Raw genomic sequence first — 18765 nt, forward strand, 5'->3', positions numbered from 1 at the left:
TTCCTCCATACAGAATCTCTCCAGATCCTGCAGATTCACAGATCCATGTTGGTGCTTCTTCTGTTCAGTTCACTCCACTCATCAGGTCTGGGGACTGGGAGGGTCATGGCAGAAGCTTCATTTTGTGCTCAGTTACCCATTTTTGTGTTGATTTTGATGTTTGTTTTGGACCGTTGTCCTGATGGAAGATCCAACCACGGCCCATTATAAGATTTCTAGTAGAGGCAGACAGGTTTTGATTTTTTATCTGTTGGTATTTGCTAGAATCCATAATACCATGTATCTGAACAAGAAGTCCAGGACCTCCAGCAAATAAATAGGCCCACAACATATAAGATCCAGCAGTATATTTAACCGTAGGCATGGGGTACTCTTCATCCCTGTGTGCACCAAACAAATCTGCTGGGTTTGCTGCCAAAAAGCCCCTTTTTTAGTTTCATCTGACCACAGAATCCGGTCCCTTTTGAAGATCCAGTCGTGTCTGACAACTGAATATGCTGGAGTTTGTTCTTGGAGGAGTGATGAAGATTTTTCTTGAAACCCTCCCAAACAACATATGGGGATGTAGGGGTTGTTTGATAATTTTTTTTTAGGCTTTCTGACCCCCAAGACTCAACGAATCTCTGCAATTCTCCATCTGTGATCCTTGGAGAGTCTTTGGCCACTCAAACTTTCCTCCTCACCGTCCATTAAGATAATATAGTCACACGTCCTCTTCCTGGCAGATTCGTAACATTTTTAGTTGATTATAACTTCTTAATTATTGCCCTGATGGTCAAAATGAGGATTTTCAATTCTTTAGATATTTTCTTACAGCGACTTTCTATTTTGTGATGCTCAACAATCTTTTGATGCACATCAGAACTCTATTCTTTGGTTTTACTCATTGTGATGGATGATTCAGGGAATTTGGCCTTTGTGCATCCTCATATTTAAACTCCTGTGAAACAAGAAGTCATAGCTGGAAAATTTCATGTTCCTAGTCACCCTGCTGTGCTAAAAAGGTAAATATTAATGGGAATATACTTCAGAGATATTTTTCTCATAAAAAATTCTAGGGGTGCCAACAATTATGGCCAGTGTGTTTTGGAGAAAAACATTTATTTCATAATGTGATTTACCCCCCAATTTCAATTATTTTACTTCAATGAAAGGTAAGATTTTTGTGAATTTTTTGAATGAAAGATCAAAAGGATAAACAATGCAGATTTATTTTTTACAGCTATTTTTTTATCATATTTATCAGGGGTGCCATCAATTTTGACCACAACTGATATATATATATATATATATATATATATATATATATATATATATATATATATATATATATATATATATATATATATATATATATATATATACAGTGCAATGCATAAGTTTAGACACCCATGCTAAAGTTGACTAAAAAGAGGAATAAAAAATCATATTTTGGAAATTGAACTTAATGCCTTCATTTAAAAAATGAGGAAAAAGCCAACCTTTAAGGACACCAATTTTCTTTGTGAATGAATAATGTATCGTAAATAAATAAATGTTCTTCCTTAAAATACATGGTGCATAAGTGAGTACACCCCTATGTTAAATTCCCATAGAGGCAGGCAGATTTTTATTTTTAAGTATTTTTTTTTATTATTTTTTTTTAGGATACTATGCATCCTGATACAGCCCGGTCTCACCCCAAAACGTCACATACTGACGGGTCTTGACCATACGGCAACATACGACGAATAGGGTACCCCTAAAACGTCCATATGAGACGAAGACATAAGCGCACCAGCAGCGCCTTCTAGCGGTACCCTAACGCATACCTAAACCTACCCATAACCCGAATCGTCACATATGGACGTTTTAGGGGTACCCTTTTCGTCGTATGTTGCCGTATGGTCAAGACCCGTCAGTATGTGACGTTTTGGGGTGAGACTGTGTTACCTGATAAAGTTCCCTTGGCCTTTGGAATTAAAATAGCCCCACATCATCACATAGCCTTCACCATACCTAGAGATTGGCATGGGGTACTTTCCATAAGATCATCTCTCAATGCAAATCAAACCAGCTATTAGGCTAACTGAAATAAAACCATGCCAATGGTCAAGTCTTATTTTGGTTTGATTGAGTTTGCATTGAATGATGTCCTGAGTCAAGCGATGCAACTATCAGTGGCAGCCATGCTTGAGTTTTGATAACCATTATGTGGATTATTACCATTGCTTGGATTAGATTTGTGGATTATGTGTGGATTGTGGACTACTCATTGCTGCAGACACCAGGCAGGCTAGGCCGAATGGAAGAAATCTGTATTGATATGATGAAAGTCAGGCTGTTACTACATGAATAATCATTCCATTCTCCATTCTCCATTTCTCATGAAAGCACACTCATCTCCACCATTAGGTTGTCCAGATCTCCAGTTTAGATAGAGCGCAGGTTCACCTGAAGACCACTGCCATTTATCAACACTCGTCTTCTTAAGCCCAATGCAGATATACTGAACACCTCTATCATTCACACTCTTCTTCAGCTCGTTCATGTCGTTCATGTTGTCAACGGTGGCCAGATCTGTGTAATTCTCTCTGCAGAATCTCTGAGCTTCAGTCCAGTTCTTCTTCTCGTTTATAAAGTGATACTGACGCTGAACACATTCAGATACGGAGCAGAGAGCTGTGAAAGAGAGCGTTTGATTTAATGCTTTTCATAACAGGAACAAACCTGATGAAACCATAAACACACTTACCAATGAGAAGAAGAATGAAATATAGAGTTTGGTCCATTTCTGAGTTGAAAAACTAAAATATTAAGTTAAACATGATCATGTAAACATTTTAGCAGCAGCCAGCATAACACAATTCACGATCATTAAGACATTATGAACATCTCAAAGTCTAATTGTGTTTGAAGAATGAACATGTTCTTACTTTAGAGGTTGTGTGTTTCTGTCCTAAGTCTGATGCAGAGTCCTGCACGGGTCTGATTTTGTAAAGCCGCATCCGACCCGTTTTCCGACAGCAGCACTAATTAAAATCCACACCTAACCCGACCTGCTTAAATAGAACTGACCCACAATTGAAATAAAATCAGTTTAGACTATCACATTATAGACACACTTGCAAAAATGTTTATTACCAGGTCATACAAAAGTTATTACACGACCATTAACACAAGGACAACTTCAGCCGAAGCTGTCAAAAGGCCGGTACATGAAGAACATGGCTAAAGTTACCACAAAACTGAGTGCCATATAACATTTTACCAATCGAACAGACGCGGCTACAACACTATATGCCACGCAATTTCGTCTAGCCTACATCTGACCATTTTGGGTTCAAAGACGCCCTGCACACCACACATACTGAACAGTGTTAAACTTGAAAAATTCCGTTCGATAGAACTGCTAGGTTTGTTACCACAGTTTCTGCGTGCTTCCTCGGCGATGAAGTTCCACATTTGCGGCATCCAACACGAAAATGCATGCAGCAATGCCTTTCACAACATTGTTTTCTTCAGATAACTCTAAATTTCTCACACACACTGGACTTGATTTTTGATGACGTATTGTCGAAAACTTTACAATCTCCACTAGCTATTATTTTCTTCAACTCCTCAGCATCCATCTCTGCAAGCGAGCACGTGCGGTTATGATGAATTTCTAAAAGTGAAAGTAGGTATAGAGACTCCTGGGAGGACGTGGGCACAAATAAACTGATGTGGATTTACAGGCATATACAGGCATATTTTTTGTAGATGTGTTCCTAAAAATATGCATATATTTTTACGTTTGCACGTGATTGTTTTAAACCTGTGTTTAGCCCGTGTCCGACCCGACCCGCACCCGTATCCGACACAGTTGGATATTTTTCACTCGTCTGAGCAAAATTTGCGGGTCACTCATCAGGTACCCGAACCCGTGCAGGACTCTGATCTGATGTTTCTGCACTGTAAAAAAATCTTTTGTTGACTTAACTCATTATTTTTTGTTATCTTTTTGCATGGATTTTTTTGAGTTTTACTAACTTATTTATAAAAGTGTACCTGACAAATTTGGAAAAGTTTACCTGACAAGTTATAAAGTACAATGAACTGATTTAATTTAGTTAAGTAAACTTCTAATTTAAGTTCAGCCAACTAAAGTTAAGTTTTCTAAACTACACCCAATAAGTTCAGTCAACTAAAATTAAGTTTTCTAAACTACACCCAATAAGTTCAGTCAACTAAAGTAAAGTTTTCTAAACTACACCCAATAAGTTCAGCAAACTAAATATTTGTTTTCTAAACTACACCCAATAAGTTCAGCCAACTAAAGTGGTGTTTTGAAAACTGCAGCAGTACCAAATAATGAATTACTACTAGAACATTAATTTGTAAAATACATTTGATTTAAAAAAATATGTAAAATTAACGATCACTGATACAATTTACAATAAGTTAATTAGTTATGTCACCTTTATTTATATAGCACTTTTTACAATGCAGATTGTATCAAAGCAGCACAGTGATAACATGAAAATAATACAACAAAGTTTGTTTCTAGGAGAAAATTGTGTCATCTTTCACCTTAAGTAAGGCAGATCAATAATATTGTTGAATATTAAATGTCCCCAACTAAGCAAGCCAAAAGCCAAGGCAACAGTGGCAAGGAACCAAAACTCCATCAGGTGTCAGAATGGAGAAAAAAACCTTGGGAGAACCCAGGCTCAGTCGCTCAGTTCTCTGGGCAAAGAACGAACAATGTATGATTATGATTCAGGCAGCACTAAAGGTCAGAAGTCAGATTGGATCAGAACATTCAGAATATTATCCAGTTTCATCTGACCGGAAGTCGGAGACACGCCGGTATGTAGACAAGTTTGTTGAGGATCAGTGCTGATGGCTGTCGTGTTGATGAGGCCTTCACAGGGCTGATGAGACTGGCACTTCAGGGATGTGTCGTGGATGAGTCCAGGCGCAGGTCCACCACCTGATCTGGATACGGCCCGGATCCGGCTGACTTGGAATAAACAGAAAGACTAACATTAGCGTAGATGCCATTCTTATGATGTAACAAGTACATCAGGTGTTGTATACAATACAATTTTTTTTGCAATGAACTGCAATGAAATTGCAGAAAACAACCTCATGGAAAGGTGTTTTACACCTGTCTCAATGCATGTCTTGTGGATTAATCTGTTACATTAAACAAGATCAACCCACAGCATTCAATATAGAAACATCCTTTGTTCCAAAATATACCATTTAAACATTGTTTAACACATTAAAGACCTATGAATTGGCTTAAATGCCATTTTAATATCAACTACGTTACCAATTATTTATGCTCTCAAGCTTCAACAAATTCATCAATTAAACTAAACACTCTTAAATGCCACTCCCACAACATCATAGGCGTCGATTTCGGGGGGGACGGGGGGGACGCGTATCCACCAGATTTCGTCATGAGTCATTTTGTACCCACCAATTCCGTCCATATTAATTTGACTTTTGGTTCGATTTTTTTGACCGTTTTCAGTGGTTATGAGGAGCAATATGAGAGAGAAATTTGGTAATCATTGTCTGACCCAACAAAAAAAACATTATAATAATTTTGTTTTTTTTCATGTTCGCATTTATGAGGGAAAAAACAACGTGTCAGTTCTCGCTTACGGACGTGAGCGCTCTGAAAGAGTCACTAAAAGACTGCTTTACAACTTTCACAGAGACCTCAATCAGAACAGCTGCCTTTATTTAAATTTAATTTCGTTTTGTATTAATTATATCTTAATTTTAATCAATGTTTCATGAACAAATTGCCTGGATTTAAAGTAAATATAGCAGAATCACGACATGGAGGCGCTGGCGAGTGAACTGGAGTTCGTCTCACAAATGAACCGAAACTCAGCGTATAATGCACATTCACATTCACAGCGTATTTAGACACATTTAGACGCATTCATAATCATTACTTTTACCGGTTCTTTGTGGCAAGCTTTATGCGTGCGGTCCTATGGTGCGGTCGTGCGCTTGAGTGCGGCTATATTACGTAAACGCTCATTATCCTGTAGGCAGGCTATAAGTACTTAAATTAATATAAAGGGGCGATTTGTCCACGAATGACTTAAATGAACAACTAGCCTACTAGTCGACTAGAAAAAAAAACCTTTTAGTCGGAAGCAGCCCTTATTCCACATATTTTCGAACCAGGCAACAGGACATCTGTGTTGAGCGAGCGATCCTGCGGAATGAACGAGCGGAGCGGAATATTCAGAAATGCGCTCTCCACTCACGAGCTCTGATCGGAACAAACCCGAACCTCACTGTCTGGTGAACTTGCGCAGAAACATCAAAATATAACTTGCTTTTTAAAATGTTTTTTAAAACTAAACACTATTTTAGCACAAATTATGAGCTTATTGGCGATTTTTTTATAATTATTGACAAAATTAGAATATAGTAAAAGGTTTTTTTTGTGTTTTTTTTTTAAGTTTTGGGTGAGCCTGTTGAAAAGTGCCCGTGCCTGAGCTACAGGACATCGTCTTTCAAAACATAACCTGCGCGAAAGAGAGAAAAAAATGATGCGTCATTGTACCCAGCACTTCTGAAAAAGCACTTCCGAATGCGTCTCTGTCCCCAGCACATTTCAAACCAAACTGACGCCCATGCACAACATACCAACAAATGAAACATCCTGTTCACAACATTCCTTTCAAAAAGAAACTATGAAAAGCATTAAAGGTGTTCCAACCCTGTAAGACTTTCGTTCATCTTCGGAACCCAAATTAAGATATTTTTGATGAAATCTGAGAACTGTCTCACTCCTTCATAGACTGCTGGGTAATCGATATCTGCCAGCCCAGAAAAATTAGTAAAAACATTGTTACAATAGTCCAAGTGACTACAGTGGCTCAACCTCAAGTTTATCAAGCAACGAGAATACCTTTTCGTAAAAAAAACAAAAAAAAAAAAACTTTTTTTCAACTATTCTTTTTCTTCTGTGTGGGCCTCAAAATGAGTTCACGAGTTGTTTTTTTGCGCACAAAAAGTATTCTCATCACTTGATAAACTTAAAGGAGAACTCTGGGCAATTTTTAAGTTAATCTTGATCGTTATACCTTTGTGAGTACTGTCTATATATATATAATATATATATATATATATAGTCACGGGGTGAAGAATCACTCGACAAGGCAGGCTTAGTGAAAAGGCCCCGGAGGGTGGATTTATTTACAGTGATGAAATAAAAGGTGAAGGGTGACGGTGATCCGGTGAGTGATGGCTGGTGCTCCAAGTGCTCTGCAGTGTTCAATCCAAAATGAAAGTGGGTGTCCAAACGTGCTCCAAACGTGATGGGCTGTCGGTCACTCGCTGCTTTCTGAAGGGAACAGAGAGAAAGGTTAGTCCAGCAATACATTCAGCTCGAGACCAGAGTCTGCCTGTCTGCTCAGTGCGTGCTGCTCTTGTAGCTGTGGGCTGATGAGGTGCAGCTGTGACCGATCAGCCCGCTGTGAGGACGTGCAGGTGTTTTGTGTCTGTTGCCAGGGCGACGCTGATTCCCTCGAGGACGCTCGTCACATTTCCCCCCCCTAAGCGTCGTTCTGGTCCTGTGAACGTATGGAGATAGTAGGGGTGAAATAAGGGGAGGGTGGGAAATGACCCCTGACAGACCTGCATAAGCTGTCCATATCCGTGAGAGGCCATCAGCGTTCGCGTTGGCGGCCCCGGCCCGATGTCGTACTTCGAAGTGGAAGTCCTGGAGCGCTAGGAACCAGCGAGTCACCCTGGCGTTGGTGTCCTTGGCGCGGGCCATCCACTGGAGAGGCGCATGATCGGTGACCAGGGTGAACTTGCGGCCTAGGAGGTAGTACCGGAGCTCCAGGACTGCCCACTTGATGGCCAGGGCCTCCCTCTCGACGGCGGCGTATTTCCTCTCGGCCGGGGACAGCTTCCTGCTGATGTAGATGATCGGATGCTCCTCACCTTCCTGGACAGGACGGCTCCCAGTCCCGTGTCGGAGGCATCCGTCTGCAGCAGGAAGGGGCAGCTAAAGTCTGGAGCGCGGAGTACCGGTGAAGACGTCAGTGCTTCTTTGACCCGGGCAAAGGCCTCCTCCACCTCTGGGGTCCAGCATACTTTCTCCGGCTGCCCCTTCCTGGTCAGGTCTGTCAGAGGGGCGGCTAAAGAGGAGAAGTTGGGGATAAAACACCGGTAATACCCTGCCAACCCCAAGAAAGCTCGTACCTGGGTCTTTGTCTGGGGCTTCGGGGCGGAGTGGATGGCCTCTACTTTCTTTTCCTGGGGTTGTATCAGGCCCCGCCCGACACGGAAACCCAGGTACTTGGCTTCAGAGAGAGCTAGATGACATTTTCGGGGGTTGGCGGTGAGTCCAGCCCGCCGGAGCTCCGAAAGCACCCTCCGCAGACGCTCCAGATGTTCTCCCCATGCCTCGGAGTGGATCACGACGTCATCGATGTAGGCGGCTGCGTAGGCTTGATGGGGCCGTAGGATGATGTCCATCATTCTTTGGAAGGTTGCGGGGGCCCCGTGCAGGCCGAAGGGAAGGGTCCGGTATTGCCAGTGGCCACTGGGGGTTGAGAAAGCAGTTTTGGGTTTAGCATTTTCAGAGAGTGGTACCTGCCAATAGCCTTTGGTGAGGTCCAAGGTGCTGATGTACCGGGCCCTTCCCAAACGGTCCAGCAGCTCATCGACCCGAGGCATGGGGTACCCGTCGAATTCGGAGACTTCGTTCAGGCGGCGGAAGTCGTTGCAGAAGCGGAGGGTGCCATCCGGCTTTGGAACCATTACGATGGGGCTGGACCACGGGCTCCGGGATGGTTCTATTACCCCCAACTTTAGCATTTGTCGGATTTCCTCCTCAATAGCCTGCCGACGAGCTTCCGGGACACGGTAGGGCCGTTGCCGGACGACGACTCCTGGGGGTGTCCTGACGTCGTGCTGGACTACGTTGGTCTGCCCGGGCTGGGTCGAGAACACATCCTGGAACTGACTGACCAGGTGCTGCAGCTCCGCCTTCTGGGCAGCCGAAAGATGGGGGTTGACGTCTACAACCACGGGATCGGTGAGACTGAGGGCCGCCACTTGGTCCCGGGTCCCCACCCACTTCTTTAGGAGGTTAATATGGTAGAGTTGCTCTGTCTGGCGTCGACCAGGTTGCCTTAGACGGTAGGTGACTGGCCCGATTCTTTCTAACACCGTGTATGGACCCTTCCACGAAGCCAGGAACTTGCAGGCCGAGCTGGGGACCAGGACCATGACGCGGTCTCCCGGCTGGAACTCCCGTGGTTGGGCTGCCCGGTCGTAATGGCGTTGCTGGGCTTGTTGGGCTTTGCTGAGGTGTTCCCGGACTAATGGCATCACTCGATCGATTCTCTCTCTCATTTGTCGTACATGCTCGATGACGGTGCGATGAGGGGCAGGCTGCTGCTCCCAAGCTTCCCTGGCGATGTCGAGGAGCCCACGTGGTTGGCGGCCGAACAGGAGCTCAAAGGGGGTGAAGCCAGTTGAGGCCTGGGGTACTTCGCGGATCCCGAAGAGTACGTAGGGAATCATAAGGTCCCAATCCCGCTTATCCTCCGCCGCCACGCGTCTCAGCATCTGCTTAAGGGTCTGGTTGAACCTCTCCACGAGCCCGTCCGTCTGGGGATGATAGACCGTGGTCCTCAACTGCTTCACCCGCAGCAGCCTGCAGAGATCTGCCATTAGCCGGGACATGAACGGTGTTCCCTGGTCAGTCAGTATCTCCGCGGGGATGCCGACTCGGCTGGCCAACAGAAACAGCTCCTGGGCGATGGACTTCGCGGTGGCTTTGCGTAAGGGAACTGCTTCTGGGTACCGGGTGGCATAGTCGACGATCACCAGGATGTGCTCGTGTCCCCGGGCAGACTTTGGCAACGGCCCCACTATGTCCATTCCGATCCCCTCGAAGGGCACCTCGATGATGGGCAGCGGGATGAGCGGGCTGGGGGGAGGAGTCCTGGGCGATGTGACCTGGCAGGTCGGGCAGGCTTGGCAAAACCGCTTTACTTCGGCCTCCAGGCCCGGCCAGACGAAACGGTCGCGGATGCGCTGGGTGGTGTTGGCTGCCCCGAGGTGACCTGCCATGGGATGGGAGTGGGCCAGCTCCAGGATAGTTTCGGTCTTCGCTCGGGGTACCACCAGTAGTTTCTTCTCCTCCCCCCTCCGCTGTGCGACACAGTACAGCAGGCCATTATCGACGACAAAATGCGGGAGAGGATGGGGCCGTGGGAGGACGTCATTTCCATCGATGATCCGCACTTGAGACCAACAGTGCTTTAAACGACCGTCCTCCCGCTGTTCCTTGGCGAATGAGCCCCCTCCTGCGGCCTGTTGATAAACATCAAAGAAAGGATTAGAAGACTGGGAGGGGGACTCACCATCTCTCCCGCTGTCGGAGGCCAATAGGGCTGGTCTGCGGCGGGGTCCACGCGGCCGCCTCCGTCGTCGACGGTTCCCCTCTGGGCTGGCAGGCTGAGTAGCGGCGGTGAGCAGTCTGTTGAAGCCCGGCCAGTCTCTCCCCAGCAGTACGGCCACCGGCAGGTCCTTTACTAAGCCAGCCTCCACCGGCCAGGTGCCTTGAGGTGACGATATGGTGACTCTTCGGGCTGGCACTTGGCGAGTGTCTCCATGTACGCAGGTAATCGGCAGGAAACTCTTTTCGCCGCTCCGAGGGGCACATAACCGAGACTGGATGAGGGTGACCGCACTGCCGGAGTCCAGCAGGGCCCGGAAACGTCTCCCATCCACGACCACGTCCGCTTCAGGGGCTCCCGATGGTACACGCTGGTGGACGATACAGCCTGCCAGCCACGCACGCGGCGGTGTTCCGGGTTCAGCGCTGGGCATGGGCTCGTCTCGCGGCGGGGGAACCGTCGGCCTGCTGACTGGTCGCGAGGTGCCTTCGAGCGGGCGTCGCTCCTGGACCACCCTCCGGGGAAACGGCAACGCTCGATCCCCAGCCTCACGGTGATGGATGGCATCCGCCAGCTCGATTGCCTCCACGAGCTCCAGAGTGTTGGTAGGATTTTTCATTCCAACAGCTTGCCGAATTGGACGGGGAAGAGCACGGAGGAGCCGATCGACCACCACCCGTTCCGCTACCTGAGCGGCAGAGGGATTGCCTTCCAACAACCAATGATGAGCGATGCGGCTGAGTTCAGTGGCTTGAGCACGGGCTGGCACGCGGGATTTGAATTCCCATTCATGAAACTGTTGGGCGGCGCAGATGGATGAGAGGCCGAGCCTCGCCAGGATTTCACGCTTGACTTCGTTATAATCTTCGGCGGTCTCACGGGGAAGTGAAAAATAAGCCCGTTGGGCTTCTCCGGTGAGAAGAGGTGCCAGCGCGCGTGCCCAATCGTCCTCGGGCCAGTCCTCATTTTGAGCTGTAGTTTCAAAGACTTGCAGGAAAGCTTCCACATCATCATCAGCCGTCATCTTCGGCAGCAGACGGGTTGCTTGAGCACGAGGATCAGGTAGCGGAACGCGCTGGATGGCGGCGGCGGCACGGATGCCGGTTATTTCTTCCTCCGTCCTGCCCTGGCGAGTGGCGAGATGTTCTACAATTTGCTGCTGGCGGATGCTCACCTCCGTGAGGCGTTGTAGAACCTCCTCCATCGTGGGGAACGAGCGCGCCGCTTTCCGGGTCCTGTAGTGCACACAGAAAAAAAAGGAAAAAATTCAGGTTGGGGCGGTGAACTTGACGGTGATTCTTCACGCACTTGCCCGCATTCTCCACCAATGTCACGGGGTGAAGAATCACTCGACAAGGCAGGCTTAGTGAAAAGGCCCCGGAGGGTGGATTTATTTACAGTGATGAAATAAAAGGTGAAGGGTGACGGTGATCCGGTGAGTGATGGCTGGTGCTCCAAGTGCTCTGCAGTGTTCAATCCAAAATGAAAGTGGGTGTCCAAACGTGCTCCAAACGTGATGGGCTGTCGGTCACTCGCTGCTTTCTGAAGGGAACAGAGAGAAAGGTTAGTCCAGCAATACATTCAGCTCGAGACCAGAGTCTGCCTGTCTGCTCAGCGCGTGCTGCTCTTGTAGCTGTGGGCTGATCAGGTGCAGCTGTGACCGATCAGCCCGCTGTGAGGACGTGCAGGTGTTTTGTGTCTGTTGCCAGGGCGACGCTGATTCCCTCGAGGACGCTCGTCACAATATATATATATATATATATATATATATATATATATATATATATATATATATATATATATATATAAACGGATTGGTGCTTTCAACACAGAGCTGCTATAGCTAATGCCCAGAGCTCCCACTCAGCTAAAATGGCAGTTATGGGGGCATAACTAGCTAGCTGTAGTCTCGCGCTGAAGTTCGGAACGGCACAAACGCGAACCATTTCTTCTTCACTTGTGAGCAACTCCGATCATCACTCTTCACACACTACGCTCCTCCCACCTGCACACTGCTATTTACCTTTTCCGGCTACAACCGAGTTCTCCCACGGGACTTCAGCGCGAGACTACAGCTAGCTGTCTAAAACACTATTTAGGTGAATTTAAACAATGGCTATGTTGCCAAACGCATCTTGTTGTCATGTAAGGGCCCTGTTCATGTTGGACAGACATTTTAATTGCATTTTGTGTCATTTTTTCTATAGACAGTACTCACAAAGGTATAACGATCAAGATTAACTTAAAAATTGCCTGGAGTTCTCCTTTAAGGTTGAGCCACTGTAGTCACTTGTAGTGCTGGGCGGTTTACCGGTTCAAACCAAATACCAGTGTTTATTTTTGTTACGATATGAATTTTTAATATACCGCAATACCGGTGCATGTCGCTTTAATCGGAACGCAGCGCTGCGCGCAGCGCGACAGTCTCACCCCTCAATTACAACACACGTCTGCGGCGCATTACAGCTGCGACAAGGTTTTATTCCGTCCTCCACGCGGTGTGTCAAAATAGACTAGGCGCCTATATTTAGCGAAGCGGCGCGGAGAGCCGCTTCTGGGAAGCTTCGATCTGAAACACAAGCATTGACTAGAATGGGCACGAGACGTGTGGGGGTGAGAGTGTCTTTTTTTCTCGCGGCGCGTGTTTTTATACTGTATTAACATATCTGAAGTGAACTGACGGTCTTTAGAAAAGTTTCTTTGGTATTACGATTGAATCTTTCTTTATCTTTCCTGATAAAGCAGTGTTTATGAGCGTTGCTGCTTTGTGTACAGCCGTTACCGGGGAAACCACTGTTTCTGCCGCTCCTAAAGCGCGTCCTGCTGGCACCTCTTTGTAAACAGCCTTGCAAACCTGTATTATTAATATTAGTGTGGATTTTTTCTATAATATTCACTCATGACAATAAAATAGGGCATTATAAGTAAATCTACTCCAGTATTTCCTCTCTCACTCAGTAGAAAATGTGGTTAACACCCATCATGCTTAAAAAAAAAAAAAACGGTAAAAACCGTGAAACCGGTATAATTTAGAAAAAAAACGTGATGTTGATTTTTGGTCAAACCGCCCAGCACTAGTCACTTGGACTATTTTAACAATGTTTGTACTAACTTTTCTGGACCAGCAGAATGAAATTGCCTAGAAGCCTATGGAGGAGTGAGACAGCTCACAGATTTAATCAAAAATATGTTATGTGGTTGTAGGAGAGATGAACCCAATTGCAGACAGAGGTCACAATTAACACAGATTTATTCAGAGAAAACAGGGAAAACAACACCCACGATGGGGCAAAACAAGGCTGGTGGGCAAAAACAAAGACAAACTACACTAGACTAAGATTAAACTGATAACTAGACAATAAACTAACAACAGCTACAAGATCAGGACTTTACAAGACAAAGTTCTTCACAGGGTACTCACAGGAAGGTTTACACACACTGAGAATCACATAAAGTATGGCAATGAACCGAAATAAGACAGCAAACACAAGGGGATTAAATAGGGAGAAACTAATGAGGGAAACAGGTGACGGCGATGATACAATAAAGATAATAAGATGAGATAACAAGGGGGCGGGGTTATATGACGAGACAACGCAAGCACACAGCCAAACAAATGGCCATGTGCTTACACAAAACATGGGCCTGTCATGATCCTGCCTCAAGACCAGGGAAAATCAGAGACAAGGCAGAATCATGACAGAACCCCTCCCTTAAGGAGCGGCTTCCAGACGCTCCCTAAGGGAACACTAAACACGTGACATGACGGACTGAGACATGGACACAAACCAACAAAACATGACAAAAACCAACAACGGCAAACATGAATAAACAATAGCTGGGTTGGGGTGAAAAATCAAAAACAACAGACAAGGCAGAGGAGGTGGAGACAACACAGAGTTCATGGGGGAATGTCCAGGGTGGGTGGATGGGACTGTGGTCCTGGGTGGACAGGATGATGGCTGAGGGCGAGGGGTCCGGGCAGACTTGGATGGGGAAACACGAGGAACAGTCTTAGGAGAAACAGACCGGGGTGAAGTGGTGACAGGGGTGTCCGGGGAAACAAACAGAGGTCGGGTGACAGCTGGTACGGGGCTGGACACATTAGCTGGGACAGGGCTGGACACAGTTGGGACAGGGCTGGACACAGACATCCTCCTGTCTGCTGGGACAGGACTGGACACAGACATCCTCCTGTCTGCTGGGACAGGACTGGACACATCTGCTGGGACAGGACTGGACACATCTGCTGGGACAGGACTGGACACATCTGCTGGGACAGGACTGGACACATCTGCTGGAACAGTGCTGGACACATCTGCTGGAACAGTGCTGGACACATCTGCTGGAACAGTGCTGGACACATCTGCTGGAACAGTGCTGGACACATCTGCTGGAACAGTGCAAGCGGTGGCTGACTTAGGAACAGCGCTCTGAGTGGCTGGCCTCAGATCAACACTGGCTGCAGCTGACTGGGGTACGGCGCTCTCGGCAGCTGACTGGGGTACGGCGCTCTCGGCAGCTGACTGGGGTACGACGCTCACAGACTCAGGACAAGACATGGCGGGGACTTCAAGGATTTGGACAAGACGTTTTAAGTATTGAGACAATGCATCGGCAACAACGAGGACAGGCATCTTTTGAGAAGCAGAAACCGACCGCAAGACAGCTTCAGCAGCTGAATCGGCCGCTGCTCTCTCTACAGCACACACGACTGCGGGCTCGGGAACAGCGCTTGCAGTGGCGGGCTCTGGAACAGCGCTTGCAGGAGCGGGCTCTGGAACAGCGCTTGCAGGAGCGGGCTCTGGAACAGCGCTTGCAGGAGCGGGCTCTGGAACAGCGCTTGCAGGAGCGGGCTCTGGAACAGCGCTTGCAGGAGCGGGCTCTGGAACAGCGCTTGCAGGAGCGGGCTCTGGAACAGCGCAAGGGGCAGCCTGAGATGAAGAACTAGAGGCTCCCCTTCTCCTCCTCTTTCTCCTTGGTCGCGGAGCGGAATCCGTAGCTGGACTAGCGACCGGTTGAAGAATCTCCGTGGGGTCTGTAGCAGGAGTTGGGAAGACAACCCCAGGAAGGGTAGACTCCGTCGAAGAGGACTCTGAGGCAGATTCCCACGATAAGCGTCTTCCTCGCTTTCCGCTGAGGCTGACAGACGCGGTGGGTGTCTCGGGCGTAGAAGAGGAGTGAGCTTGGTCCCCCAGCGAAGCAACAGCGAGAATGCAACCCTCCGGGATCCCGGGCAGCATACCAGGGGAAGACCACAAGGAGGAACCCTGCGATGACCTCCGTGATAAGCAGAGCACCATATCCCGGAACGAGCGGCGGACCAGCTTCTCCCGCTCTGCCAGTGGAGGGGGATCATTGAGACCCGCGATGAGGTAACGATTAAGGAGATCATCAGGTAAGAAAAACCTCCTCTTTTCTACGACTTGAGCATACTCCATCAATGGCAGTTCTCCCTGAGGAGGAAACGGGAGCTTGCCCCTCTTCGAGTCAGAAACGGCTCTGAGCCACCAATCTTCCAGAAGAGCCAAAGGTTGATCAACAGGGGAAGACAAACTGTCTGCAGGGTTCTGCTTTGGTCGGTTCATTCTGTTATGTGGTTGTAGGAGAGATGAACCCAAGCGCAGACAGAGGTCACAATTAACACAGATTTATTCAGAGAAAACAGGGAAAACAACACCAACGATGGGGCAAAACATGGCTGGTGGGCAAAAGCAAAGACAAACTACACTAGACTAAGATTAAACTGATAACTAGACAATAAACTAACAACAGCTACAAGATCAGGACTTTACAAGACAAAGTTCTTCACAGGGTACTCACAGGAAGGTTTACACACACTGAGAATCACATAAAGTATGGCAATGAACCGAAACAAGACAGCAAACACAAGGGGATTAAATAGGGAGAAACTAATGAGGGAAACAGGTGACGGCGATGATACAATAAAGATAATAAGATGAGATAACAAGGGGGCGGGGTTACATGACGAGACAACGCAAGCACGCAGCCAAACAAATGGCCATGTGCTTACACACAAAACATGGGCCTGTCATGATCCTGCCTCAAGACCAGGGAAAATCAGAGACAAGGCAGAATCATGACAAAATATCTTAATTTGTGTTCCGAAGATGAACGAAAGTCTTACCCCAGATTTTCACCAACTGCGAAACGGCTGCAGATCGGCTCCGCTGCGTGTAGGCTCTGTGCTCTGTCATACTTCAATACCCACCAGGTCCGATTTGTTGCAGAACGGCTGCGGCCATGACTGACAGCTGAGTCACAAGGACCCATGAGATCTCGCAAATTCACGTATGATTGCGTGATATAAGTGCTGAATTGCTGCGGAGCTCTCCGGCATCCGACAAAAATAGAAGCTCTGCGTATCTGCTCCGGAGGGCTGCAGATCGCCGGAGTCAGAACGCAGCCGTTCCGCAGTAAGTGAAAATACACACATTGACTTTAATGGAAACCTATTGACTCCACGCCGTTTCGGAGCGGATCCGCAGCCGTTCTGCAGTTGGTGGAAATGAGGGGTTACGGGGTTGGAACAACATGAGGGTGATTAATTACAGAATTATTTTACAAGAAATGATTAATGCATGACAGAATTTTCATTTTTGGGTGAACTAACCCTTTAATATTTTTGCTTCCAAATGCCTAAAACTTCAGACAACAGGTTTATAAACGATTCACATGATTCATTTCGGAAGATGGTTGAAATGTGTTCTCAAATTACAGGTGACTCAAACACGCATCACTGAAACATGCAGTGTCAATCACAACCATTTCCAATATCAATAAAAACAGTAACATTTAAAAGTACAGATATAATAAGTTACTTATTTTACACACATCAATTAAAATTGATAGTTAATTTTAATGATTCCCAAGGATTGCAGTGAAAACTCACCTGTATCTGGTGCTCTGCAACTGAGATGTAGTGACTGAGGTAATAAATCCGGTTGGTGAACAAGCTTTTAGTCAACTTGAAAGAACCTGTGAGTCAACACGAGGAAATACAATGAGCGAATCTTCTATGTGCAAAACACTCTGATTTGAAATACACTCAATAATCTTAAATTTGTGACAACATCGTTTTACTTGCTATTTATATCACCCATTTCGATTCAATTTGACAGTAACTTTTTTTTAATTCAAAGATTGTGGTGAAGACTTACCTAAGACAACTGAGATGAAACTGAGGTAAAAGAAAAAATCCTGTTTGGTCCGGTTGGTGAACAAGCAGCTTTTAATCAACTTGACTGAAGCTTGAACACAAGGAAGTTTAAAATCAGTGAATCGTTTATGTGCTCAAATCCATCCATGATGGATTGAATCTGACCATGAATAAAAACTGAAACAGCTAGACAATTTTTTTGTGTAATTTAATTAATCTGTGCTCATAATTGTAAATAACAGGTTAGAGTGATATAATAATAAAAATGTAACAATACAAAGCAATTTTGTTAGTTGGACAGCAACAATAATGGAAATAAAGCAAGTCAAAGTGTGTTCTTGCCGTTTCATTAACTAAATAAAATACAAGATAACTTGGGAAACTAAATGGTATTCAAACAAAAACTCTTTCTGTGTGTGTTACCTGATGGATGACTCTGTTCTTTGAAGAGCAGCAGTATGAGAAGAATGGCAGCATTTACCAACTGGCCTGAAAACAATCATATATATAACTTGCACAGTACATTACATCATAATAAAACTAAGTACATGGTAGATTTCCACACTTACTAGAACATTAAAACAAACAAAAGGAGTGAAATTTACACTGCACTTTAACAAATATGATATATTTTTAAGTACATAGCTAAAACACCTTTTCGGCCTTGTCTGCCTCACATCAATCAAAAGTCAGCTTCCTTCAGTGCCGTTTCTGAAGCCTCCGAGGACAGTTGAGAAGAAAGTGTCTACTAATTTGTCAAAGGAGAATACGTTAACAACTCAAGCACACTAGTTAATAAATAAATTAATTAATAACGTGAATATTTAACTAATGACTAACTTCTTAGAAATGTGTGTAGTTACTCTATTTAAAAAGGTTTTATGAATTTGCACTTACCCTCGTCTGATATAACGTTAAATGTCTGAAAACACTGGACGATGGCAGCGCACGCAGTAACATTAACTGAAGGCAGTGGGCTAGAAAATACGGTTCAGATAAAATATGGCATTGAAAAACTTTGCCGTTGTTTATGGTAAACATGTTATTTACAATGATTTTCAAACTTACCTTCGTCTGATGTAAATCTCACAGAAAATACCGGGCGTTATCAGCGCGCAAGATTTGAATGGAGCAGGAGCGGGAATTAACGGCTCGAAAACAATGTCG

At 45.9% G+C, this 18765-nt stretch overlaps 1 protein-coding gene across 1 annotated transcript in view; it reads right to left on the bottom strand.

Annotated features, from left to right (window-relative positions):
* The window catches only part of LOC308686963 (macrophage mannose receptor 1-like), a gene marked incomplete at its 5' end in the record, with an annotated part of 57796 nt that extends 55025 nt beyond the window's left edge, over positions 1–2771 (bottom strand). The window contains one exon of the mRNA XM_081359099.1: positions 2735–2771. Coding sequence (XP_081215225.1) covers positions 2735–2771 — 37 coding nt within the window. The remainder of the gene's footprint in view (positions 1–2734) is intronic.
* Between the last annotated feature and the right edge of the window lie 15994 nt (positions 2772–18765).

The sequence above is a fragment of the Scardinius erythrophthalmus genome (assembly GCF_964197995.2).
Source record: "Scardinius erythrophthalmus genome assembly, chromosome: 2".
Lineage (NCBI taxonomy): Eukaryota > Metazoa > Chordata > Actinopteri > Cypriniformes > Leuciscidae > Scardinius > Scardinius erythrophthalmus.